The 26,418-nt window shown below is 43.8% G+C and overlaps 1 protein-coding gene across 1 annotated transcript in view; it reads left to right on the top strand.

The window, feature by feature from the left end:
• Positions 1 to 26,418, top strand: part of LOC135222636 (nucleolar pre-ribosomal-associated protein 1-like) — a 307,212-nt gene that overhangs the window by 24,516 nt on the left and 256,278 nt on the right. The window contains exon 2 of the mRNA XM_064260767.1: positions 7,928 to 8,099. Within this exon, the coding sequence (XP_064116837.1) occupies positions 7,928 to 8,099 (172 nt within the window). The remainder of the gene's footprint in view (positions 1 to 7,927; positions 8,100 to 26,418) is intronic.

The following is a 26,418-nucleotide window of genomic DNA, read 5'->3' as shown; positions in this document are numbered from 1 at the left end:
TAAAGAAAGAAGGATGAAAACTCATAGAAATGAGACGCAACATACGGACAATGACGAAGAGTGTCCGAGTCGGACAGAACCACCCAGGCGCTTGGCGCCCAGAATTGGACTACTCGGACGGGAAAAAGTGTCCTACGCGGACGGCGCCAACCAGACACCATTCGCCAGAAGCGGACAGCCCGGACAGGCAGATATGTCCTATGCGGACAACTATGTTCAAGCGATGCCTGCCTACCGCGGACAGCCGTGGCAAGGCGGACAGCCTGGATAGGAAAAACGTCGTGCGCAGGCAACTCCGTCCAGGCGCCAGGAGCCAGAAGCGGACAAGACGGACAGGCAGAAGTGTCCGTACTGGAATGACACCAGCCAGCGCCAAGTTCCATATGTGGACAGCTCGGACAGACGACACAGTCCGAGACGGACGATACGTCCAAGCGCATTGAAAGATTTTCTTCAAAAGAACAATACGGAGAAATCAGCCAGGAAGCGTCTCTTTATGATTTGGACCAGGAACGGATTTTTCTGGACAGAGACGAAAGACGTCGCACAGGCGGCCGTCGTCCTGTTCACGATATGTCCGTTTCTGGTGAAAATCTGCCGCAAGCACAGATGTCTCCTGAGAAGAATGCAAAATGTCGCACAGGCGGCCGTCATTCTTGTCAGGAGGGCTTAGATGATTATGGGGTTTTTCTCAGGATCGGCATTCTCCCGACAGGGACAACAAGATGTCGCACAAGCGGCTGTCGACCTTGTCGGGAAGCAGTTGATCCTGCGAAGAGTCCTTCACCTTGCGAGAAGAGACGTTCTCCCTCGGCTAATAATGATTCTCCGGTGGAACTTGTATTAGATGTCTCTGACACCGAAGATCAAAAAGCGGCGGGACTATCAGACTACAAAGCGTTGGCTGCGCTTTTACTCCAAGAATTTGGAGATTCATTGAGTCCTGCCGTCCTCCTTCTCCTCGGTCGTCTGTTCACGACGCGCGAAAACCGCAAAGTCGTCCTCCTTCTTGAAGATGCGGCCGACAATTTCCATGAAGAAGGCTTTGCAGTCTTTTGGAAATTGGCTTAACTCCAAGAAGGAGGCGGGAAAGACTGTCTTTACCTGCCCTCCCTCCAGACTTTCTGGGAGGAGGGGTATCTGGTATGAGACAGGCGAAGCAATGGGACTCGCCCTCCCAGCGACTGCAGATGCAGATTTCTCAACGCTGGTGGACGCGTCAAGGAGACGCTCTCTTTCTTCAGCCAAGACAACTTGGGGAATGTCTGAAATGGACCATCTCCACAAGGGATTGTTCCATGTCTTGGAAGTTTTCAACTTTCTGGACTGGTCCCTTGGGGTGATGGCCAAGAGGACACAAGACAATGAACAAACTGAGCCCCGATATCCTTAATAGTATTTTGACTTGTATGGATAAAGCAGTGCAAGACGGATCGGGAGAAGTGGCCTCCCTTTTCGGGGCGGGAATACTTAAGAAGAGAACTGTATTCAGTTCTTTTCTTACGAAAGCTGTCTCTCCGGCACAGAGGTCGTCCCTTCTGTACGCTCCTCTGTCTAACCAGCTTTTCCCTTCTCAGTTAGTGAAAGATATTTCTCACTCACTTACCGAGAAGGCGACACAGGACCTTCTGGTTCAATCAACCAAAAGGCCGAAGACAGCTGTTCCTGCACGGGGGGAGGGGGAAGGGGACACGGGTCCCGAAGCCGCCCTTTCAAGGGAGTTCATCTTCGAGATCCTCCTTTAAGAAGAGAGGAGCAGAAAGAAGAGGTAGGGCTTCTGCCTTTAGACCTACCAAGAAAAAGCAAATGAACCTCAAGTCCTCCAAACACCAGTAGCGCCAGACTACTGAATTTTGCAGAAGAATGGACGTCGAGAGGGGCGGACAACTGGTCCCTCTCAATTGTGAGGAGAGGATATCTCATCCCCTTCAGGGACAGACCTCCCTTGACGTCTATTCCGAGAGAACTGTCGGCGAAGTACGCGGACCCTGTCAAGAGGAAGATCCTTCTGCAATTAGTAGAACAAATGTTGGACAAGGAGGCCATAGAATTAGTACCGGATCCACACTCTCAGGGCTTTTACAATCGACTGTTCCTAGTTCCGAAAGCTCGGGAGGGTGGAGACCTGTCCTGGATGTGAGCGCACTGAACGATTCGTAGAGAAACAGAAGTTCTCTATGGAAACATCCAAATCGGTGCTAGCGGCTCTGCGTCCAGGAGATTGGATGGCCTCCTTGGATCTACAAGACGCATATTTTCACGTCCCTCTTCATCCGTCATCGAGGAAATATCTACGATTCATGATGCAGGGAAGGGTCTTTCAATTCAGGGCCATGTGCTTCGGCCTGTCTACGGCTCCTCAAGTGTTCACCAACTTATGAGGAACGTAGCACGGTGGCTTCATCTGGAAGGAGGGGGTGAACATATCCCTCTATCTGGACGGCTGGCTAATGGGCCAAGGGCCAAGTCCAAAAACAACAATGTTTGGAGGACTTAGAAACGACGGTTGAATCTTGTTCGCTCACTCGGACTACTCGTGAACTCGAGAAGTCTCAGATGGTCCCCAGCCAAGACATTGTCTATCTGGGGATTCAGATGGATTCTTTCGGGGTTTTCGAGCAATTTCCATCGCAAGACAGAATTGCTGAGGCTTGGAGAAAATATCAAGCTTCTTAGGGAAAGAACGAAGCTCAGCGAGGGAATGGTTAAGTCTTCTGGGCACCCTTTCGTCGCTGGAGCAGTTCGTTTCCCTAGGGAGGCTCAATCTGAGACCTCTGCAATTTTACCTGCGAAGAATGTGGGACAGAAAGAAAGGGGATCTTTCGGATCAGTTTCCCATTCTTCAAGAAATAAAATTAGACCTGAGGTGGGGTGGTTAAACCCCGCTTCAGAAGAACGAAGGCATATCCCTTGCGATTCGGAACCCTCTCCTAGTGTTGTTTTCCGACGCCTCGGAAACGGGATGGGGAGAACTCTAGGAAAGAAGGAAGTGTCAGGAACCTGGACAGGAGAACAGGTGTCCTGGCATATAAATGTAAAAGAACTTATGGCAGTTCATCTAGCCTTGAAATACTTCGAGTCGGAGGTCAGAGGCGTGGTGAGTACAGGTAAATTCGGGACAATACCACGGCTCTGGCTTACAGGGGGGGGACTCACTCGTTACACTATACAAGATAGCAGAGGACCTCTGATATGGGCAGAGGAACGAGGCACTATATTGCTGACGAGGTTTGTACAAGGGACAAAAAATGTCAGAGCAGACAGGACTCAGCAGGAAGAACCAGGTCCTTCCAACAGAGTGGACCTACACTCCGCAAGTCTGCCGAAAGCTCTGGTCTCTCTGGGGGAAGCCTCAGATAGACCTGTTCGCCACTTTCTCTCAGAAGGATGGAAAACTTTTTGCTCCATTGTAGAAGATCCAAGAGCAATAGCGATAGATGCTTTTCTCATGGACTGGTCGGGACATAGATGCCTACGCTTTTCCCGTTCAAGATTCTGGGGGAAGTGTTAAGAAAGTTACCGTTCATCGGAGGCGACGAAACTGACTCTAATCGCCCCATATTGGCCCGCTCGAGATTGGTTCACAGAGGTACTGGAATGGACGGTGGACTTCCCCAGATCTCTTCCCATGAGGACAGATCTGCTCAAACAACCCCACTTCGAGAGATATCACGGAAACATCCACGCTCTCTCCCTGACTGCCTTTCGACTATCGAAAGACTTGTCAGAGCGAGAGGCTTTTCGCGAAAAGCGGCAAGCGCAATTGCCAGAGCCCGCAGGTCCTCTACTCTGCGGGTCTATCAATCGAAGTGGGAAGTCTTCCGTAGATGGTGTAGGTCGAAGAAGCTGTCCTCTTCCGATACCTCTGTGACCAAAATTGCTGATTTCCTTATCTTCCTTAGAGAGGAATCAAGTTTAGCTGTTCTACCATAAAAGGTTATAGAAGTATGCTCTCGGCTGTATTTAGAAACAGGGGCCTTAACATAGAAGGACAATAAGGATCTCCATGATTTGATAAGATCCTTTGGTACTACAAAGTCTAAATCCTTTATCACTCCAAGTTGGAACCTAGATGTGGTCCTCCAGTTCTCTCTTCGAATACTTCGAACCACCTGATAAGGCATCCTTTAGGGACCTCTCGAGGAAGTGCATTTTTCTCTTGACCCTCGCGACGGCCAAGAGGGTCAGTGAGATACATGCATTAGACTCTCGGGTAGGTTTTAGGAGATTCTGCTGTTGTCTCTTTCCAACCTTTGTTTTTGGCCAAGAATAAGAATCCTTCTAAGCCTTGCCCAGAAGTTTTGAAATCAAGGGCCTCTCTCCCCTTGTGTAGAGAAACAGAACGGTCTCTCTGTCCGGTCAGAGCACTGAAGTTTTATCTGAAGAGAAAGAGTCAACTTCAAGGTTGTAATCAGAGCCTATGGTGCACGGTAAGGAACCGAAGAGGCAAATGTCGAAGAACGCATAGCATTCTTCGTAAGAATGTGATAACGGAGGCTCACATGAAATGCCAAGAGGAAACATTTAAGCTGCTTAGGGTTAGAGCACACGAAGTCCGTGCAATTGCAACTTCCCTAGCCTTTAATAGAAATATGTCAATGAAAGACATATTAGCAGCAACATATTGGAGATGCAACTCGGTATTTGCCTCCCACTACTTAAAAGACGTCAGAGTGACTATGCAAAGTGTTTTTCTCTTGGCACCTTATGTATCAGCGGATACCGTGCTGGGACAGGGAGCTGGTATGATCCTTAAGAAATAATATTGTTTTTAACTAAAAGATTGTTTGGTTTGAGTTTTTTATGGTCGTTTGAAAGGATGTTGGGGGATAACTCCTTTCAATCGTAATACTAACCCGGGGTATTAGGATCAGGTGATCGGGATCGGTGTTATGCTCCTTAATGATGCCATATGGCAAGGTGTTTTGTCATGTAAGTGGATAGGACCCCATTGACAAAGATCCTTTGGTTCTGTCAGTAAGTGGATAAGACCCCATCGACAGACCATCAAGAATTCTTAGCATGAGGTCACTACCTCGCTGAGGCTCTTGAGGCGATGTAAGCTCCTAGGCAGTAGCCATGAAGTCTTTCGCCGACACAGGTAGGAACCAAGGTTTCTTATATTTTTGTTACCTACAACGTATGTTGTTCCCTGTCTATTCAGTAATTAGCTGTCTCTTACCCTCCGCCAAAGGTGCCAATCAGCTAAGTATATATCTGCCAGGGAAGTTGAATGTATAAAAATGATATTGTCATGATACAATAAAGTTTTATACATACTTACCTGGCAGATATATACTATTAAATGGCCCACCCAGCCTCCCCTCAGGAGACAGGTGGAAGAGCAAATCTGTTTTAGAAAATGGGATGGTTCCTAGTTCTGCCACCCAGCAGCAGTGGCGGTAGATCACCTGACCTACCTGTAGCGTGTGCCGCGAAATTCGAATTTCTGTCGGGGACGACGGAGTCTATAGCTAAGTATATATCTGCCAGGTAAGTATGTATAAAACTTTATTGTATCATGACAATATCATATTATTTGTTTGGTCTCTCAGCATAACTCTTTAAAGGGCGAAGGTCACGTGACTTACCCGGATGCTTGGACAACTTGCCTCACTACCGATTCCGAACCAGTCAGTCGGCAGCTGTCAGAGCGCCCGAGTCAGTTACGAACTATGCTGTGGACTTAGTTCGGTTGCTCCTGAGCAATCATTACTTCGTCTTAATAGCTTGTCAGTATGAGTACTGTACATAACCAAAGTCGAGAAGAGGGATAGGTCATACGACTATTCCCTTCTTTTCGTCTTAGGTAACTGCATGACTTTTCTTGCGAAGTCAAGCACAAGGGGATGGGGATTTGTGACGCTCTATTTCGTACCGATCTTCGTAGCGAAGACTCAGAACCCTTCGGTAACTGACGATTGGTTCGAGTCCTTCACAATACCCTCCCTAATGGACTTCACCGCCTCCGATACGAAGGCTATGCTGCTTTGTCCTGTGAAGGCGCGACGGAGCTGTCTGAAGAAACTCGACACCCAGGATGAGTGTGGACGCCCTCTTCATCATTCTCTCGCGTTTACCGCAAGAACTTCTCCGTGGCGCAGGTAGTGAAGGCAGGGGCCTGGTCCAACCGGACCGCATGCACCTCCTTCTACCTTCGGATATTGCCCACAGGTCCTGGATCTTTTTCCTTGGAACCGTGGTGGTTGTCAACACGTTGTGTAGTTAACCCAGACCCTCGCAGGCTGAACAGCATCGAGCCTGGGCCTGGTGACCGTAAGAATGGATGAGTGAATGAGAGTGTGACTGGCTCCTCTTCCCATCTTTTTCTCCCCTCTACCTACTGGGTAGAGGGACACGGTCGTCACCCTGCTGGGTAAGGACGAGATGCAGGTGAGCTACTCAATAGAGCACCATTCTATCCCTTTCAGTAGGGATAGGAGTAATATCCACCACTTCCTCCAACAAGGGGGAGGAAGTGGATGCCAACTTGAGACAAACCCATCATTTTATGATTGTCTCTTGCAAACAGGAACAAGTTCTTGCTTGTTGGTACGAAGAGATACGCTTGCCTCTCTCTTAGTACTTGGCCCAGAGGTCTGACCATTGATCCTGCGGTGCACACCCCGATCAATCGGACAGAGGTTTGGATCCCTCCCTTGCTCTTACGACCAGGGAGGCACTCCAGGGTTGGACGAACACCAGTCTGTTCACCAAAAAGACTCAGATTCCTCCCACCAATAAGTGAGTCTTCCAATTGTTAAAGGACCGAGGGTTTGTATTACGTATCGGAACAAATGACAATTTGTCGAAAATTGCATTTTTCCTAACTATACAAACCTGAGGTCCTTTACATATAGTCCCACCTCATGCCACCCCTCACTCTGCAACTTTTTGCATGGGCCTAAAGCAAAAGTGATTCTTCACCTCTCGGGCGCGCGGGCGATCGGACAAGCAGTCAACTACCGTTCTCCCCTTGTTCGAAGCTTACGACCGTCCCAGCTGCCGCTAGTAACCTTCCTATTGTTAAAGGACCTCAGGTTTGTATAGTTAGGAAAAATGCAATTTTTGACAAATTGTCATATTCTAGTAATATTCAATCATTTCCCTTCAATTTGCAATGAATTGGAAGTCTCTAGCACAATATTTTGATTTATGGTGAATTTATGAAAAAAAAAAAAAAACATTTTGTTCATGAAACTTACCTGTCAGATATATATACATGTATATATACACATATATATGTATAGCTGTATTTTCTGAGTCCGACAGAAATTCAAAAACTTCCGGCACACACAGTGGTCGGCCAGGTGGTTAATACCCATTCCCGCGGCTGGGAGGCAGGTATCAGGAACCATTCCCATTTTCTATTCATATTTTTTTCTGTCGCCGTACTGTAAACACCTGTTTTCAGTACCTCCATCTTAGGATTTTGAAACTTCATTGCTGCTAAGTATCCTAATTGTCTTTTGATTTATTTACTTGGATTTGTGGCTAGGCATATGCTGTATCATGACAATATCATTTTTCTTAACTATACAAACCTGAGGTCCTTTACATTTATGCCCACCTCATGCCACCCCTCAATCTGAACCTGGGCCAAAAGGCAAAGTGGAGTGTTTACATCCGGGCAGGTGGGCCTACCCGCCTACCAGACGGTAGTTACTACCTAACCACCTTGTTCAAGAATTTAACAGCCGTAATTCCAGTTATGCTGAAAGTACTAATTGTTATGTAAAGCACCTCAGGTTTGCATGGTTAGGAAAAATGCAATCTACTTTAAAAAATTGTGATGTTTGTCTTCTGTCTACACTAACATTAGTCATTTGTTGGATAGTACCAATTGCTGTACCAACAAACAATCTTTTACTTGTGTTTGAAATGAAGATTCTTAATTATTTCATAATTTTTTCTTTTTCTTTTACAGGTGTAAGGAAATTCAATACTCACATAGCAAGTTGTGAAGACAAGAAAGGCTTCATTAAATATTTTTTTAAATATTCTTGGTGTAGTGAAATTCTAAGGCCATTTGGGAAGCCGTCTATTAAGTATGGTCAGCTTAAAGCCATAGTGGAATGCCTCACAGCTGTACTTACCAAGTAAGAAATTTGATCTGTACATTTCTGTGCATTGTAAGAAATATTTCATTTGTTTTGGTTGCAACACAATTCACTCTTAGTTTGTAATTGAATGTTTTAGTATCACACAGAGAGGTACTTTTATAATTTACTGTTCAATATATTTTTTCATGTATATGCCTAAAGTCCATTACATTAGTCTATAATGTACGTATATGTATTCAAGTAGTGTAATACCTCAGACTTAAACTTGATCCATTCCAGATAGTTTCATATAGAAAGGTACTTTTATAATTCACTGTTCAATATATTTTGTCATGTATATGCCTAAAGTTCATTACATTGGTCTATAATGTATACGTATTCTTGTACAGTGGTACCTCAGACTTCGAACTTCATCCATTCCAGAAGGCTGTTCAAAGTATGATTTGTTCGCAAATATGAAACAAATATCCCCATAAGAAATGAATTGAATCAGGATCATTCATTCCAGCCAACCCAAAAAGGGCCCCTTTTCACATTTTTTTCTATTATTAATGTGTTCAAAAGTTCAATTAAGAGTGTAAAGTACCTAAACAGTATGTTATATGAAGTAAAAGTTTCAAAATTTTATTTTTTCTGTGTACGATTCACAAACTGTTTGGTGAAAATGGTCCCCACCCGGCTGCGGGATGGAGGGAAGAGAGACAGGAACCATTTGAGGAAATTGAATTGGTTACAGTTGCAAAGGTTGATAACAAAATCAATTTTATTCACGTATTAGGTACAAGGATTATCAAAGGAATCGATAGTGTGTATCCGATTGAGAGAGAGAGAGAGAGAGAGAGAGAGAGAGAGAGAGAGAGTAATCAGCGTGTTTACACTTCGATCTTAATTGCATAGAAAGAGATTAATTATGCCAGAATACATCAACTTACTGTTGGCAAACGGCAGACTTTTTAAACAAACATGAGGACTGCAAACAAGTAAGCAATAAATCAAGAATGCAAGAAAGGACAGAGAGATAAAATAACTTTTCACTAGGAAGCTGTTTAAATAAACAATCGAAGGCATGCAGAAGCTGAAAGCAGCTCCAGTTTGTTTATTACAGATCTGAGTTACTTTTATAGTGTAGTAAAAAAATCATAAAAAGCAATTGTCACTAGATATGTATTTTACCGTAACAAAAATAAAAGTGATTAAGGCAGATCGAGTGTAAGTGAAAGAAGTGGCGAATAATCATCCCAGCCGAGCTGATAAGTCAGTGAGAAGCAGAGCCCTTCTTCCCTCTCCTCCCCTCTCTCTCTCTCTCTATCATCTCACTCGGCGCACCGAACACTGACTCGGGCAAACTTTTTTTTTTTTCTTTCTTTTTTTTTTTGCATTTGATGTTTTCATGTTTTATCAATGTTAAATTTATTGTGAAATAATATTACATTTTTTATGTGAATTGGTACTGATTTTACATATATAATTATTATAATAAAGATTTTGTTCATGAAACTTACCTGTCAGATATATATATAGCTGTATTTTCTGAAGTCCGACAGAATTTAAAAAAACTTCCGACACACGCAGTGGTCGGCCAGGTGGTTAGTACCCATTCCTGCCGCTGGGAGGCGGGTATCAGGAACCATTCCCATTTTCTATTCATAATTTTTCTGTCGCCGGTGCTGGAAACACCTGTTTCCAGTACCTCCGTCTTAGATTTTGGAAACTTCATTGCTGCTAAGTATCCTAATTGTCTTTTAATTTATTTACTTGGATTTGTGGCTAGGCATACGCTATCTTAAATTGATTTGAATTTGATTCATTTTTGCATAAGATATCTGAATCTAGTTAGGCTAGTTTCAGAGGGTGTTGTCTGCAAAGATAGGGTGTGGCTACCGAAAGCTTCGGTAGATCCGCACTTGGTATGCACGAGGGGTATGAGTCTTGCTTCTTTGTTGAGATTTGTCATGTAAGGAGTGTGAGACTTTGTCTAATTCCGTAAGGAAGACGTATGATTCGTATGTACACAATTAATCAGTAAACATGTCTAATTCCATAAGGAAAACGTATGATTCGTATGTACGCAATTAATCAGTAAACAAAAGTCAGGGTAGTGAACCTGCTAACCTTCCTGTAGACTTTATTTTGCCTAACCCTGTAGTATGGCCTACGTGTTATGAATATGTCTGCGAGAGGTGATCGCTCTCCTTCATTGTTGTGAAGAGTGTTACTTCTGTTATTGTTTCTCCTAACCCTGTAATGTTGCCTTCGGGCCCTAAACAGTGTCTGTAGAGGTTATTGCCCTTTCTCTAATACTCTTTCGATTCATATCTTAGAATCGAAAGTGCTTGCTTTAGAGAGCAATAGTGAAGTGGCTAAGTGCAGTGACAGTGCCCCCTGTGTAGTGGAGGGTGCGTCAGATCGGCCTTATTTCGCCTCTAGGCCGGGACCTCTGCTTGACTCCCAGGACCCGGGGAGAGAGCATGTCGAAAACGAAGAGGGAGGGTTACGAGGGAACCCCCACCGATCTGGCGTGTCCTTCGGCAGTTTCTGATGAAAAATCCCCAGACTGCCCTAAGTGCGTGCACGTGCACGAATCCTGAAGGATTGCTTCTCGTCCTCCGAAGCGTCCTCCCCGCGCAGGGGTTGGAGCTTTCGGAAGGACTCGCGCCCTCTAAATAGAAGCTTTATAGAAGAGGACGCTTCACGTCCTCTCTCTTCTCTCTCGTTATGCGTTCCAGTGAGAAGTAAGAAGGCGAACGTCGCCTGATCACGTGTACGTCTTTCCACCGAGAAATATGAAAAAGAAGTCTTAGTAGCAGGACGTTTTTGAGAGCGGACGTCCGAGCTTTGTTACTGTGAGAATAAGAAGGCGTTCCCTCGCCCTCGTATTCTCACACGATCAACCCTTCTCCTGAGACTGTTTCGTGCAGTCGGATTTCTCTCCGAGATGTATCTCGCTCTCCCTGAAGGCAGTTTCTCTCGCTTGTTTTGATGCCTGTCAGGAGCGTGACGCTTTTCTGCACGCTTCTTTTGACGCTCGGCTTGGACAGGACATTCGGATGGACGCCAGGCGCGCGCCAGTGGACGCCGAGCGTGCTCGCTGCTCGCCAGTGGACGCCAGGTGTGTCGCCTGGCTGAACGTTTCTGTTGAACTCTTCAAGCTCTTGTTTACGATTTGGGCCTCAAGAATTTTTACCTCTACCTTCGGTGTTACCTTATACCTCACATGCAAAGAATGTGAAGTAAGCAGTGCTTCGGAGGAAGCTTAAAGTGAACAGACAACTTCGTCTTCGAAACCCAGCAAGACCTCGGGTTTCGTGAATTCAAGAGGTCTCTGTCAATATTATATTGCTTTTCGCAAAGGTGGATGGAGTTAAGGAAAGCTCAAGGGAAGATCTCGTTTTCTCTACCGCAGTCAAGACTTTGCAATAAGGCAGTTACGGGTTATGTAAAGGCTCGATGTCCTGCACGTCAGGACTCTCGGCAACCTTCAGTAGGATTCTTGCAAAGGCACTCATCAAAAGGACGCTCTTCAGGAAAGCGCAAGACAGGACTTCCTTTGCCATACTGCCAATAAATTTTAAGCTTTAGCAGGCATTAGTTGTGATACGGGAGAGGAAGCTGGTTGGAGAGTTTCTTCCTCTTCCCAGGATAATTTTGCAAACTTTTTAGCCCATCTGAAAGGGTTTTTCAGATGATAGATTTTGTTAGTTTCTAGTCGGGACTACGCTGCCGAATTGAACATCGTCGTTCTACCTGCCGTAAGCCCAGTCTTTTAATAGGATTCTTGCCCCTTCCTCGTTTGAGACGGGAATCGGAAAAATAAAATGCTCGACTTCCTGGATTACGTTTTGTCAATTCAGTGACTTTCCCCCATTGACAATATACTATCGTTTTGTCAAGTAAATGGGTATCCCCTCATTGACAAAATATCTCTTTGTCCCGTAAGTGGGTTAGTTCTCATTGACAAACATCTCATTAACTTGATTTTGCGTAAGCGAATAAGCTCTTATTGACAAGATTCAGAAGCTCTCATTCGTCATTCGCAGACTCGTACAAGAAATAGACTTGTAGACTACGTCAATGAACGCTTATGTCCAATAACATAAGAAGCTTGAGCTGTCTGCTTCGATTCTCTAAGTTTTGTTCATGAAACTTGCTTGTCAGATATGTATGCAGCTGTATTTCCGAATTCAGCTATATATATGTCTGCCAGGTAAGTATGAACAAACTTTATTGTGATATAATATCATATTTTGCCTTGCGTTATTTTACTACTGGTTGGTTCAAGTCATATACGCTTGCTGTAGTTATTTTAAGGACATTAAGCGTTACTCCCTGCAGCCTTCCAGGAGTTTCCGATTTATCTTTTACCGTTGTATGGTAGTGTTCTGACGACACAAACGCATCTATATATTTAGCGTTTTCTGTTTCGCTTAAATATACCAGCTTGAGACTCTCTTTCTGCTAAAAAAATAACGGACCTATTTCTTCGTAGAATAGGGTAGCTGGCAACCCAGACATAAAGTTAAGAGACGACGTTCGTAAGCTGCTGGCTGCTGCTGTGTCTGACTCTGTCCTCCAGTCCAACCGAGCCAGTAACAGATCGTGTGCTGTCATGCGCGGTAGGTTACGTCTCTCTCTCCTGCGGGATTGAACTGACTAACCGTATCTCTGTGCTGTGCTGGCGGTTACGTCTCCTAGCGGGATTGACTGACTAACTGTATCTCTGTCCTACAATCACGGACTTTAGCCTAAGATTGAGGGGATTTCTTACGAATGAATGAAAACTGTTGCATTCGTTTTGCCTTACTGTGTTCAACAGAGTTATCTCTTAATCCTTTCGGTGCTTGTTACCGCACGGTATAGAACTACGAGTATACCGCAACATTGCACTTTTATATGCTCTCCTGCTTAGGCAAAGCGCAGCCTTATTAGGGAAGTAAGCATACTCAGGGAGGGAATGGATGAGCTTGCTGGGGACGCCATTTCCTTCCTGAAGAAGTTGTTTCCTCGAATAGGACTGCAATTCAGACCTCCACAGTTTTTTTTTTTTCCTACCGGGAAACTGAAATATTATTCAAGATCTAGGAATGATTCTGAACATCTCTCAGTGCGTCTATCACCTGAGGTGATAGAAAGAAGGTGCCGGACATCTGGATAGGGTTTCAGATGTCCTGGATCTTAATCTGAAAGAAGTAAAAGCAATTCGGTCATCCCTCCAGTCCTCGAAACGAGTTTTTGGAACCAGTGGTCCAGATCAACTCTGATATTCCACAGCTCTCTCATATCTTAAGAAGTATCTTCTCTCGGTCCCTGTTCGAGTTTACGAGAAAGAGCCTATTATAACAACAGGCGTAGAATGTAAAGATCCTCTAGAGGTTCGTTACAGGATTGCAAAAGTCCGTACGAATCGTCTCGATCGACGGCAGCAACTATTGACTTCCGAGTGGAATCTTTCTTTAGAAGTAAGTTGAGAGTTGTGGAGACTTTAGGGACGCCCTTTCATTCTTCTCTTCGATATGTTGAGGACGAAGAGGCTTCTTCTTCTCTGCTCCCTTATTCTCGATCGGGATCGGTACCATTAAACGCCATCCTATGATATTGAACGGGGATGGATGTTTAGTCTCTTTTCCCCTTTTTCAATCGCTTAGGAAATGTAATAAGAGGATTTATGACGTCACAGGGAGCGACAATGACGCTGATCGCCCCATGTTGGCCTTCAGGATCCTTGATTCACAGAGGTCACATACTTCCTAGTTCACTTTCCAAGGACCTTTTCTTGAGAGAGTCGGTCTACTCTAACTCGAAAGGTACCTATAACCTCTCCGCTCTGAGTCTGACTACGTTCAGACTATCGAGATGTTGACATGAATAAGATTACCGTCTTCCATTTCCGTCTGAAGAATGGGATAAGCTGGCAGTCACAACTATTAAAGAATACGCAAATATGTTGTTGACGGCCTTTGGGCTCAGAGATTTGCGTCTGTCAAACAACAAAGCCCTTCACGATCTTTGAGTTCTGTGGAATCTCGAAACTCGCTCACCATCTACTTTTTGTCTCACCTGTTTTCTTGGAGTCAGACACTCGTGCGAGATCAGGCGACATATAGTAGCCCTGAGTTTCTTGTTGACGAAGTCAGTTGCGTTTATAACACACCCCGATGATCGTGTAACATGAGACCAGGTTGGACTGTCAGGCATTCTTCCTTCGGACTGAATCGCCTTTTTGTTTTTTTGCTCCTCGCTCCTTTCTCCTGGCACCAGAAACTCGAGTCAGGAGTTGATTCGCTGACGACGTTGGGTTGCGTTGATACACCCCCCAAGGTTTGCTTAGCTTGAATCGCCCAGGCAGTCCAGACACTCATCCTTCAGCGAAGAATAGTGCCTTATGGTCTTCAGGGTACAGCCTTGCTGTCCTTGATTTTTCTGACTGGTCACGGGTGGTCGTCACCTGACTTTAGTACAGACGGACTGACTGTTGCATGTCCAGATCGAAGCTTTCTTAGACATCAAGAACTTAGACGTAGTCTGAAGTTCTTGATGTCAAAGCATTCGAACCTCTCCTACCTGTTAACTTCTTGCATGTGATCAGGAAGGCCTTCTTCTAACCACCCTAGATACGACAAAGAGGGTTAGTGAGATTTTAAGCCATCGTCACAAGTTTTGGCTTTAGAGAACACAAGGCGGTGTGCTCTCTAAGCCTTCCGTTGTGGCCTAAGAATGGAAACCCGTTTTGTCCTTGGGCCAGGAGCTTGGAAGCAAGGATGGCACAAGTTAGTGGGCAGGAGCCAGAGAGAGTCCTGTGCCCTGTCGGGTCTCTCAAGTTTTATCTACATAAAACTCAAGAAAGTCGAAGGTCATTCGGGCAATCTGCAGTGTTCCGAAAAAGACCAGACTTGCCCATATCGAAGAACACCCTGGCTTTAGTGTTAAGGAGTTCTTTCAAAAATGCTCCTTCATTGTGTTTGCACAAAGATTTGAAATCTTTTTTATCTGAATGCTCACGAGGTGAGGGCGCGGCCTCGGAAGCATTTCACAAAAGCATGGCACTCAGCAACATCCTGAGTACCAGGTTTTAGCGAAGCAAACTCGTGTGCACTTCACTCTCCCTGCGAGATGTGAAGATGGCATATGAGATCTGCTGCTCGCTAGGGACCATACGTGTCTGCAGACACAATCTTGGGGGCAAGAAGTACCACTCATCCTATCCTGTAGGAAATGGTTAGGAAGAGCTCTTAATTTAGTTGTTGAGTCGCCGACAACGGCGAATTCATTTAACTCTTAAGCCTTAGTTAATACACCTAACTTTGGCTAGGTTGGTCAGGTGGTGATATATTATATTTATATATATATATTATTTTATTTTTAAAAAACTTTTTCTTAGCCCTCATGGTATGGTCAATATGGTCTAGTCACATTGTGGTCACGCCCCCGTTGACAGATCATCTGGAGTGCACCAGCTTTATAGGTCTCTACCTCGCGGGCAACTCTAGTAAAGCAGAAGCAGACTTGGGTGACAGTAATCACGAAGTCAGCTATGCTAACAGGTGGAACCAAGATGTAAATCATCTGCATGCATTTGTTTCCCAAAATCCTTCTATTCTGTCCCTTCCCACCTCCCAAAGGTGGATTCAGCTACAGTAAGTCCTCGGGTTACGCTGGTCTCGACTTACGATGTTTCGTGGTTACGAACGCGCCCCCATAAAAATATAAAAAATAATATTTTGCGTCGTTCCGTCTTACGCGGTTTAGCGTCGTAAGCAACGTAAACAAACGCGAACTAGTTCGAGCACGGCGAAGAATACGCTTTGTGGGGGAGAGGACGGCGTCGCTTCGCTACGCTCAGTCCTCGCCCATACGCCATTTTGGTTGTTTACACTGCCTCTCTCTCCCTCGTGTTGTATCGTTTTTGTAACTTTTTGCTCTTTGTTATGGCTCCCAGCGCAAGGCGGACTCTTCTGATGGTAGTGCATCGAAGAAAAGAAAGGCCATCACCATGGAAATTAAAGTGGACATTATAAAGCGATCCGAGAAGGGAGAAACGCCAACAAACATTGGCCGCTCGCTTGGCCTTAGCCGTTCGACCGTTGCTACCATTATCAAAAGATAAAGAGCGCATCGTTGAACATGTGAAAGGATCTGCTCCTATGAAAGCGACAGTGATAACTAAGCAGCGTAGTGGTCTAATAATTGAAATGGAAAGGTTATTGGTGCTTTGGTGAAGACCAAAAATCAACGGCGTATCCCAGTCAGCCTTATGGTGATTCAGGAGAAGGCGAAAAGATTGTTTGAAGCGTTGAAAAAAGAAAAAAAAGGGGGAGGGAAGTGAAAGTGAAGAGTTTGTGGCTAGTAGGGGTTTGGTTTATGCGATTTAAGGCTCGAGGGCCAATTACCATAACCTTAAATTGCAAGGTGAAGCTGCTAGTGTGGGGATGAGAAAGCAGCGAGTGAATTTCCTAAAGCGTTGTCTGAGATAATTAAGGAGGGGGGTTATTCTGCTCAGCAAGTGTTTAACGTAGACGAGACAGGTTTGTTTTGGAAACGTATTCCTAACCGCACTTACATCGCCAAGGAGGAGAAGTCAGCACCCGGTCATAAAGCCAGCAAGGAGAGGCTAACTTTACTTCTGGGGTAATGCTGCTGGCGACTTCAAACTGAAGCCCTTGTTGGTGTATCAGGCTGAAAATCCAAGGGCACTCAAGGGCATTTGGAAGGGTCAACTACCAGTAATTTGGAAGTCCAACAAGAAGGCATGGGTGACACTTGCAGTGTTTGAGGACTGGTTCGTAACCCACCATTTTGTTCCAAGTGTGGAGCGGTATTGCGCCTCCAAGGGTATCCCCTTTAAGGTGTTGCTAGTGCTGGACAATGCCCCTGGACACCCTGCCCAGCTGGGAGACTTCAACCCTAATGTCAAGGTGGTTTACCTTCCACCTAATACACGGCCCTTTTACAGCCTATGGACCAAGGAGTGATTGCTTCGTTAAAGGCCTACTACCTACGAAGGACAATTGCTATGGCTTTACAGGCAACTGAAACCAAGAAGGACTTGACTCTGAAGGACTTTTGGAAATCCTACAACATCCTTGATGCTGTAAAGAACATTGCTAATTCCTGGGAGGAGGTTAAGCAAACAAACATGAATGGTGTCTGGAAGAAAATTTGTCCTCAATTTGTGAATGATTTCCATGGGTTTGAGGACACAGTTCAGCTAGTTGTCAAGAACGTTGTTGCCCTGAGTAGGAAATCAATTTGGAGGATGGATGTTGATGATGTTACAGAGCTGCTGGAGTCTCATGGCGAGGAGTTATCTGCTGAGGACCTGATACAACTGGAGAAGCAGATAGAGGAAGAAGAAGAAGCACCCACCCAGAGCCTAAGGCTTTCACAAGGCATGGACTTGATAAGAGGTTTTGCAGAGTTGCAAGCAAGCGTTGTCAACTTTGAGGCTCAGGATCCCAACTTGGACAGGTTCACTAGGGTTTCCAGAGGCGTCATGGATGTTTGATGCAGTGTTACAAGGAGATCTTGGAATGAAAAAGTAGGTCGCCTCCTAGGTGTTCAGACCCTAAACTGGTGGAGCATATTTTTTAAAGAAGGTAGAGAGGCCTGCAGGAGATCCTGTACCCTCTACCTCAGCTGCCTCTGCTAATCCAGCACCTTCTGAATGTTCTGCTAACCCAGACTCACCTGCCCCAGTATCTCCAGCACCTTCTGTAGGTTCTGCCTCACCTAAAGACTCACCTGCCCCAACATCTCCACTAGTATGTTCTGCCTCACCTAAAGACTCACCTGCCCCAACATCTCCACTAGTTTATGTTCATTGCCTCACCTCAAGAATTCACCTGCCTCAGCATCTTCCAGTACTAGTATGTTTCTGGCTCACCTCAAGAATCAATTCTCGCCTCAGCATCTCCAGCAACTTCTGGGAGGTTTTCTTTTTCTTCTTCACTAAACCTCCCCCAGTCCTCTCCAGCCACCGCAGCTTCCTCTCCAGTGTGCAAGCCAATCAAACTAATAAAGGTAAGGAATTGTTCTCTCGTTGTTATGATAGGTATTTACATTAAATCATGTGGTATTTTTCAATGTCGACTTACGCTGAAATCGTGTACGATGCATCGTAAGAACGGATCTACGTCGTAACTCGAGGACCCCCTGTATATATATATCTGAAGGTAAGTTTCATGAACAAAATGATATTGTTATGATACAATAAAGTTTGTTCATACTTACCTGGCAGATATATATAATCAAGTACCCACCCACCTCCCCTCAGGGGACAGTGGAAATAAAAATTATGAATAGAAAATGGGAAAGGTTCCTGATACCCGCCTCCCAGCGGCGGGAATGGGTACTAACCACCTGGCCGACACCCTGCGTGTGTCGGAAGTTTTTTTTTTAAATTCTGTCGGACTTCAGAAAATACAGCTATATATATATCTGCCAGGTAAGTATGAACAAACTTTATTGTATCATAACAATATCATTTTACTGTCTTTTCTCTGCTCAACAATACCACAACGCACGATAACGTAAAATCATTCATTCATTATTACTCAAAAATATAAATGCCCCTTCCCTCTACAAATGATTTTGTTAATCGTTTATACTAAATTTTATTGTGAAAAGCTTTGTTTTTTCATTTATTATTTTGTCAATATTGCTCAAGTAGACCGTCTCACTCAGTGCACCGAACACTTGCTCAATTAAGACTTTTTTTTTTTTTTTTTTTTTTTTTTTTTTTTTTTTTTTTTTTTTGTATCGCATTCGATTGTTTTCATATTATATTACATTAAAATATTGGTAAACTCTTTTTTTATGTGAATTGTTATTGCTTTTACATACATACAGTAATATTCTAACTCTCTCTTCCCCTTCTCTCCTCAACATATCAACGTTCCCTCGTTCAGTCTCAAGTCAGCTGGGCGTGACGTCACCACAGCTTTGTACGATTTTATACATCATTTATGCTAAATTTTATATTAAATGCTTTGTACTCTTATTTATTTTGTCGAGTATGGTTATCATTAAACTATATATTGTAAATGAAAAAAAATGTAATACAGTTTAACTTGTAGGACTCGGTAGGCTGTCGAATACAAGTATGTCTAAACTAAATAATCAGTTAGTTTGAAGTACGAACATTTGTTCGACAAACTACACAGAATTTTCTCAAAAATTTTGTTAGAAAAATGGAAAGTTAGACATTAAAAAACGTTCGACAAACAAGGTACCACTGTACAGGCAGTCCCCGGTTATCGGTTGGGGTTCCGTCCCCTGGGGTGTGCCGATAAGCGAAAATCACCATTAACTGAAACCCGACGATTTATGGCACTGATAACCGGAACTCAGCCCGTTATGGCATTATAAATCACCGATTTTATGGCACTAGACAAGCCCTATTTAAAAAAAAACAAAAAAAAAAAACAAAAAAAAAAAACCGGATCGCCGATAACTGGGGACTGTCTGTAAATGAGTTTTTAATATTATATATATTGAGTGTATGAAAGTTGTGTCACAAGCATCTTTCATCAATATCAGTGACTAGCCATAACAGCATAAATTACTCAATTAAGGTAGATCCTTTTTTAGTGCACAGGTTAATTTAAGATATGTTTATATAGTGATGGAGTGAACTGCATTTACATTATTTCCCAGTTGACTTGGAAGTAGCCCCTGTTTGTAAATAATATTAGTAATAATTTGCGTAGCACAAAAACAGAAAGTACTTTTGAATTAGTAGAATTCTCCATCAATTCAAGAACATAATTTCTTCAAAACACACCCATTATTTTACGGTGGTCAAGGTCCACCGTAGTGCATTCTCCGACATGTCTCCAGAGCAAAAGAGTTACGGATTCCACCTGTCTGAGTAAGCATCCAGGTCACTCAGTAGCTTTACTGTTGCAATTGTTTGTTATCTGAGTGTTTTTGTGTTTTTAACACCTGCAATCTGGCCTTCTGGGATTTAATTTACTATATGAAATTAATTTTCCCTTATATTCCACCTTGGAATCTTATCGTGAGGTGACAATTCCAATTTGACCAGAATCACTTGTTGTAAATGTTTGGAACTGTCAGCCAACAACTGTACGCAGGTACGTCATATCCTGAAACAGTTGGACATGTTCATTTATTCTTTACTAGGTATAGCTTTGGGATGAATTTATGATTTAATTATGGTGTCTTTTTAGATTTTTCACCCTACTGAAATATATTTTATTAACTGGGAAGTGACTGTTTTGTTTTTCACTAGGGTCAGTTTTGTTTGCTATTCTATTAACAAAAAGTATTCAATCTGGATATAACCTATGGACATGCCTCCTCAGGGTACTATATTTTACGTGTGGTGCCATTGATAGCTTTCTTAATTACCTTGAAAAAAAAGGTTTGGAAGAACCCAAGAGTGTTGGAGAAAATGAAAATGAAACTTGCAAATAAAACCAACTTGTCTGTTTTATTGTCTATCATAAGATAAAACACAAGCACAAGATAAAACAGGATGCCCTCATCATGTAGTCACCCCACAAACTCGTAACGGCTGGCTACCTGTCTCTCTGTCTTAAGAGACACAGGTATAAGAGAAAATGAAGGAAACCAGTCACTCACACATGTTCCCTCTTGCTGTCAAACACTTTATATGAGATGTGTGTCCCCTAAGGGAGCCAGATAAGGCACAACCTGTTGGGCAGCCACCACAAGATCCAAGGAAAAGCATATCCAAAAGACATGTAGGCAGGTACCCAAGGATAATACGCTGACGGTCTTCCAGAATGTAAGGGATGGGGCGATGCCCCTCACTTTGTGATCTCTCGCCTAAACCAAATTCGCTTCTACCTCATCAGACAAAGAGCAAGCCCTTTGCTGACTCATGAAACTCAAAAGAGGACGTACTCTTGGACATCTCTTCCTTGGCCAAATCAGTGTACTAACAAAGAGGCATCAGCACCCAAGCTTGAGATGCCAAGTTCTCTTAAGGTAGTACCGCAGCACTCACCGCATGAAGCAGTATCTCGTTCCAATCATACCTACAAGGTCCTTCTGGAAGGGGTTGAAAATAACTTGAATCTGGCATCAGGGACCTATTGATTTTGAGTCTCGGTTACAAATTCCAGGACCAACTCTACCATAACAGATTCCCTTCTCCGGAAGTGCTTAATGTCAAAGTCCATGAAGCTTACATACTCTGTTTGCCGAAGCTAGAATAAACAAAGACAATCAGAGTCAGAACTCTGTCTGGTGACCCTATAACAGGTCATACGTCACACGAACTAGGTCCTTAAGATGAGAATCACAATCTGTTCGGTGGTCTGAGTTTTCCTGGTGGGAAAAACTGTTGAAACCTCTTAAAAGTATAAAGATGCCTCACGGGAATGAGATAGCTGTTATCATTCAGAAGTTGAAACCCATTCATATGGAACTAGCCCACATGGGCCAATGTCTTGAAATTCAAACTTCCAAAGAATATGATGTTCATTAGGAAGTAGTGATGAGGTAAAGGGAAATACAGAATGAAAAGACCCCCACTTATTAAAAAAGAAAAAAATAGATTAAGAAATTAACAAATAGATAAAATTGTATTACAAACAATGCAAAGAGAATAGTATAGGCTGTTCCCGGTTGTTGGCGGGGTGCTGATAAGCAAAAACTGCCATTAACTGAAACTCAGTGAGTTATGGCGCTTAATGGTGCCGATGATCAGTTAATGGCAACAATAACAGGTTAATGGCGCCTCTGTTAGGTATATGGTGCCACAACTCAGTTAACCAGAACTTGGTGCATCTTGGCACCATAAATTGCTGATTTTATGGTGCTAGACAAGTACCATAAAACCAGATCGCCATTAAGTGAGTCTGCCAATGACTGGGGATTGCCTGTATTAGGGTAGTAATGTATTGCACCTTTGCTTGAACTTCTGAAGCTCCAATTACAGGATTTCCTCAGGGAGGCTGTTCCACAGTCCAGTAGTGTGTGGAATAAAGGACCTCTGGAACTGAGAAGTTTTACATTAAGGCATGCTTACTGCATATTGGTACTGCTGTGCAGCAAATCTGGCAGATGAAGGGGATCAGGGATTGAAATACAATCTACGGTTCAAGTCATAACTCTTGCTGTTAGGAAACAGAAACCTGCCATCACAAACCACTCTATCTAAAAAGAGATAAGTCTCTGGCGAAAGCAGACATCCACACCGGAGAACGGTTTGTTCCTACATGATATACAAACCCTCGGTCCTTTACATAAGGAATTACTTTCAGCGTAGCTGGAATTAGGGCCGTCTGGTAGACGGGTAGGCCCCCTGCCCCGATGTAAACACTCCACTTTGCTTTCGGCCGTCTTCCGATGAAGACGTATTTTTGTGAGCTGACTAGCCATTAATCATTTTCCCAATGGGATCTTTAATTTTTAATATTTGAATAAATATGTACTATATAGTACTGTGTTTGATATTAATCATTAATTGACTTTTATTAAGTAATTAATATGCAAACCCACTCTGTGATAGCCTTGATAGCCACCTTTCTACTTTGTGTTGAGGGTTGGCGGCAAAGGTATGCCAACACCATTATTAGGACATATTTTCGCCATTTAACATTAAGACGAGACATGTATTCATCCAAAATTTACGCTTACGCTTTGGGGATTACCGAGGGGAACTTTGGAGGTTTGTCCTTTGTTTTTTCAGGTAATTCTTCTTCTCCATTGTCCTTTCGCTAGCTATCAGACGAGGGTAGAAGAGGGGGCGTGTGGTGTTGGTGTTTGAGGATCTCTCATTTCGGAGGGCGGTGCCCTTGGATGCGAGAGGAGTATCCTTGTTACTTTAAAACATATTTTCTTTCTTTTACAGGCTAACAAGTGGTGATAGTGATTACAGCAGTAGATGGTTGGATATCTCTTCGTGTTGGTTATCCTAACCTTGGAATTGTACCTGTGACTCGTAGCATGCTGCGATATTGGTTCTCGAGTGTGTATACTGTTCCCCTGCTGGAAATCATATTCATTTACCACTGCTATCCTGGAGTTATGTCACTGGATAAAGCCTTCGCCACTGCCCTGTGATTATTAACTGTATTCTTGCTTGGAAATATACCTCATCCTGTAGAAGTCTTGCAGAATTTGGAGAAGTCGAAGAGGAAGAGTGCTCATCAAGTGTCATCATCTTCCTCTACTTCTAATAAGGCTCCCTGCTGAAGAAGAAGGTAGTCTCTCTCTCTCTCTCTCTCTCTCTCTCTCTCTCTCTCTCTCTCTCTCTCTCTCTCTCTCTCTCTCTCTCACTCACACAAGAAGTCTTGTCATGTTACTTCTAAGGGTTCTGCTTCCTCAAACTGAGGAGGCAGTTGGGTCTTCTGCTGGCTCTTCCATTTTCTTTCGTGAGCAGGAACCATCACGCTGTCCACAGGGCCTAGCAAGTCGGGAACCGTAGAAACGCAAACTTCAGTTCGCACTTCTGCTGCTAGTCCTAGAGCTTCTGCCCCAAGACTAGTTCCGTGTCGGGCACTTGTTTGCAAGTCCTCGAGTGCACGTAAATCTTTGGATTCGTGTGCATCCAGAGTCGGTGACGTTTGAGTCCGCTCACCGTCATGACTCGGGCACAGAGTGGAGGAAAGGAGAGAGTTGCTCAGGTGACGCGCGCTTTGCCAGTAATCTCTCTCGTGGTGGTTGCTCGGTTCCCAGGGTTGACGTAACGGTCCCGCAGGACTGTGCACGCAGAGACCGGTAGGGGCTCCCCCATTCAGTCCTCTTGAGAGGTTTTGGCCTCGACAAAGACTTGACGCGTCGGAGGACGATATCGGCTTTCTCCAGTCATGTGCACGCTCAGCCCCACCCAGACGATGGTCACGTTCAAGTGACCGACCAGTCTTGGTGGTGGCAAACATTTAGCCTGTCAAGACTTTCATAACCCTCCTTGGGAAAGCGTTTTCTCCAGATGATAACGCTTTCCTAGACTTGCGGAGCAGCCATCATCGCAGGTGCGAGAGCATCCAGTCTCCCTCCCCTATTCCTTCTACTTCCTATGGCTACGCCAGGAGGGGCGAGGTGAATAGGAGGGATCCTGCACAGTGCTCTCCGTAGGATTACGTTCCTGGGGGGACCTTAGGGTCCTACCAGATGTACGTCCACTTCATTGAGGAAGGATCTTATGTCAAAACTGGAGACTATGTCTCCACGGCTTTTTCTCATTCCAGTCTTAAATGCTCACATTTAGGACTGGTTTTTATGCCCGTTCCTCCTCAATTTCTACGGGAGTTGAGGAGGGGCCCCACCCCGATGATCGTTTGGCTACATCTGATGGCGGTCAACATTGCCCTTTATCTGGACGATTGGCTTCTTTGCTCTGCAGCGGAACTAAGCTGCTTGAGAGATTTACAAAAGACTTTGAAGTTAGCTCAGGAAAGGTCTTCTAATCAATCTGCCAAAATCTCAAACTAGTCCCGACTTGAGGGGGGCGTCCGCTTATATAGAAATAATGCTCCGATTTTTATGAAATTATTATATGTTATACATATATATAAGGTGATGTTCCAAAAAAAATTTCAGAGTGATCGAATGATTATTTTGGTTTTTATTGAAAAAATAAGAAAAAAATCAAAGAAATTAAAAATGTAACTCTTCCTTCATTTTTAGAGCTATTGCAATGTGGCTTTATACACAGAAAGTATATCATAGTAGAAAAAAAATGTGAACAGTTTTTCCATTTTTTGCTTTTTTTGGATGGGGGGCAAGGGGGAATTTTCCCCCCCAAATTTTGTTGATTTGGTTGTCACGAGTTCCTTGTCAACCTAAGAAAAAATCTAGCCCCAACAAAATATTCGCCTTTCGTTCCTCTTTCCAATGGTATATTTAACTTTAAAATTGGCCTACAAATAAAAAAATAGTCAGCGTTTGAAGTGCAAAAAAGTGAAAACTTAGAAAAACGGCCGTAAAGGCCAAGAAGGGTTTTTTTTTTTTTTTTTGGCACTCGTGGAAAAAAACTGATCTTTGAGCAAAACCATGATACAAACAAATGTTAAATACTCACTAGCGCTTAGTTCAGAATGCCTTTCCTTCTTTCTAATAGTTCTTAGTGTTTTTTTGCTTGGTTTCCGGCACCAAGTCCCCCCCCTAAAAAGGGGTATTATTTGCTCGAGGCGAGGCTATCATCAAGTTCTACCTGACTCTTTGTTGCCTGGTTTGAAACCAAACAAGTAAGAATTTGTCATCATATACTCCCTTTTCATCATCCTTTATTACTTTCATCAACTGTGAGCGTAACTGTGAAGGTGAAAAAACCTCAGATGATTGCGCAGCAGACAACATAGAGGCAATGAGGGCGGGGCTCTCAGTGGCCAAAAAAGAGCCTCGTGTTGTTGTTGTTGTTGGTGGTGCTGGTGGTGGTGATGGTGTTGCTGGTGGTGGTGATGGTGGTGATGGTGTTGCTGGTGGTGGTGATGATGGTGGACAGCGCTGGATACATCAGCCAACAGTGGTGGTGGCAATGCGACGCTGCCACATCAACAAAAAAAAACAGTCCACCTTCGACCCTATGTCTCTTTTTAGCAAAATTTGCTAAACGGGCCATAGTTGCATGATTCCGTTTCGGCATATTGTCTCACTTTCACTCTAGTATACACACAAACGTATATAAATTGTATTTAGAGTTACTTGATGTAAGAAAACAAGCAAAAAACACAGTAAATAGCGAAAAAATGCTCGGAGTAAAGAGCAGCATACCTCCCCTTTTGCAACTCTGGGACACACTGACTCCCATGGCTCCCTGCTGGGCATGCTACCCGCTCAGAACACCATACACCAAGGAATCAGCCATTGTTGGTGCCAGATGTAAGAGATTAGGCGAAATAAAAATCAAAATAATTAATAAATTGGGCAGATAAAGGACAAAATGACAATAGACATTAGGAGCCAAACGTCAGCCCTACGTCACAGTGTGAAGGGGGCGGGGCCAAAACCCCATTAATTTTAATTTTGTTCATGCAACTTACCTGTCAGATATATATATAGCTGATAATTTCCGACACCGACAGAATTTAAAACTTACGACACACGTTAGTGGGAGTCAGGTGGTTAGTACCCATTCCCGCCGCTGGGAGGCGGGTATCAGGAATCATTCCCATTTTCTATTCATAATTTTTCTGTCGCCGGTGTTGTGAACATCTGTTTACAGCACCTCCGTCTGGATTTGGAAACTTATTGCTACTTGAGTATCCCTTCTGGTTCTTTTTTTTTGGATTAATTGATTGGATCGGTGGCTAGGCACACGTTATTAGTGGATTGATTTGATTTTGGTTTGGACTTTTCTTGGAATAATATGTCAGGGTCTAGTTCAGCTAGCGCTAGGTTCTGCTCTAGAACTGATTGTAGAGGT

The sequence above is a fragment of the Macrobrachium nipponense genome, chromosome 8, assembly GCF_015104395.2.
Source record: "Macrobrachium nipponense isolate FS-2020 chromosome 8, ASM1510439v2, whole genome shotgun sequence".
Taxonomy (NCBI): Eukaryota; Metazoa; Arthropoda; class Malacostraca; order Decapoda; family Palaemonidae; genus Macrobrachium; species Macrobrachium nipponense.
The sequence above is the reverse complement of the archived record's forward strand: the minus strand, read 5'-3'. Positions and strand labels throughout refer to the sequence as shown.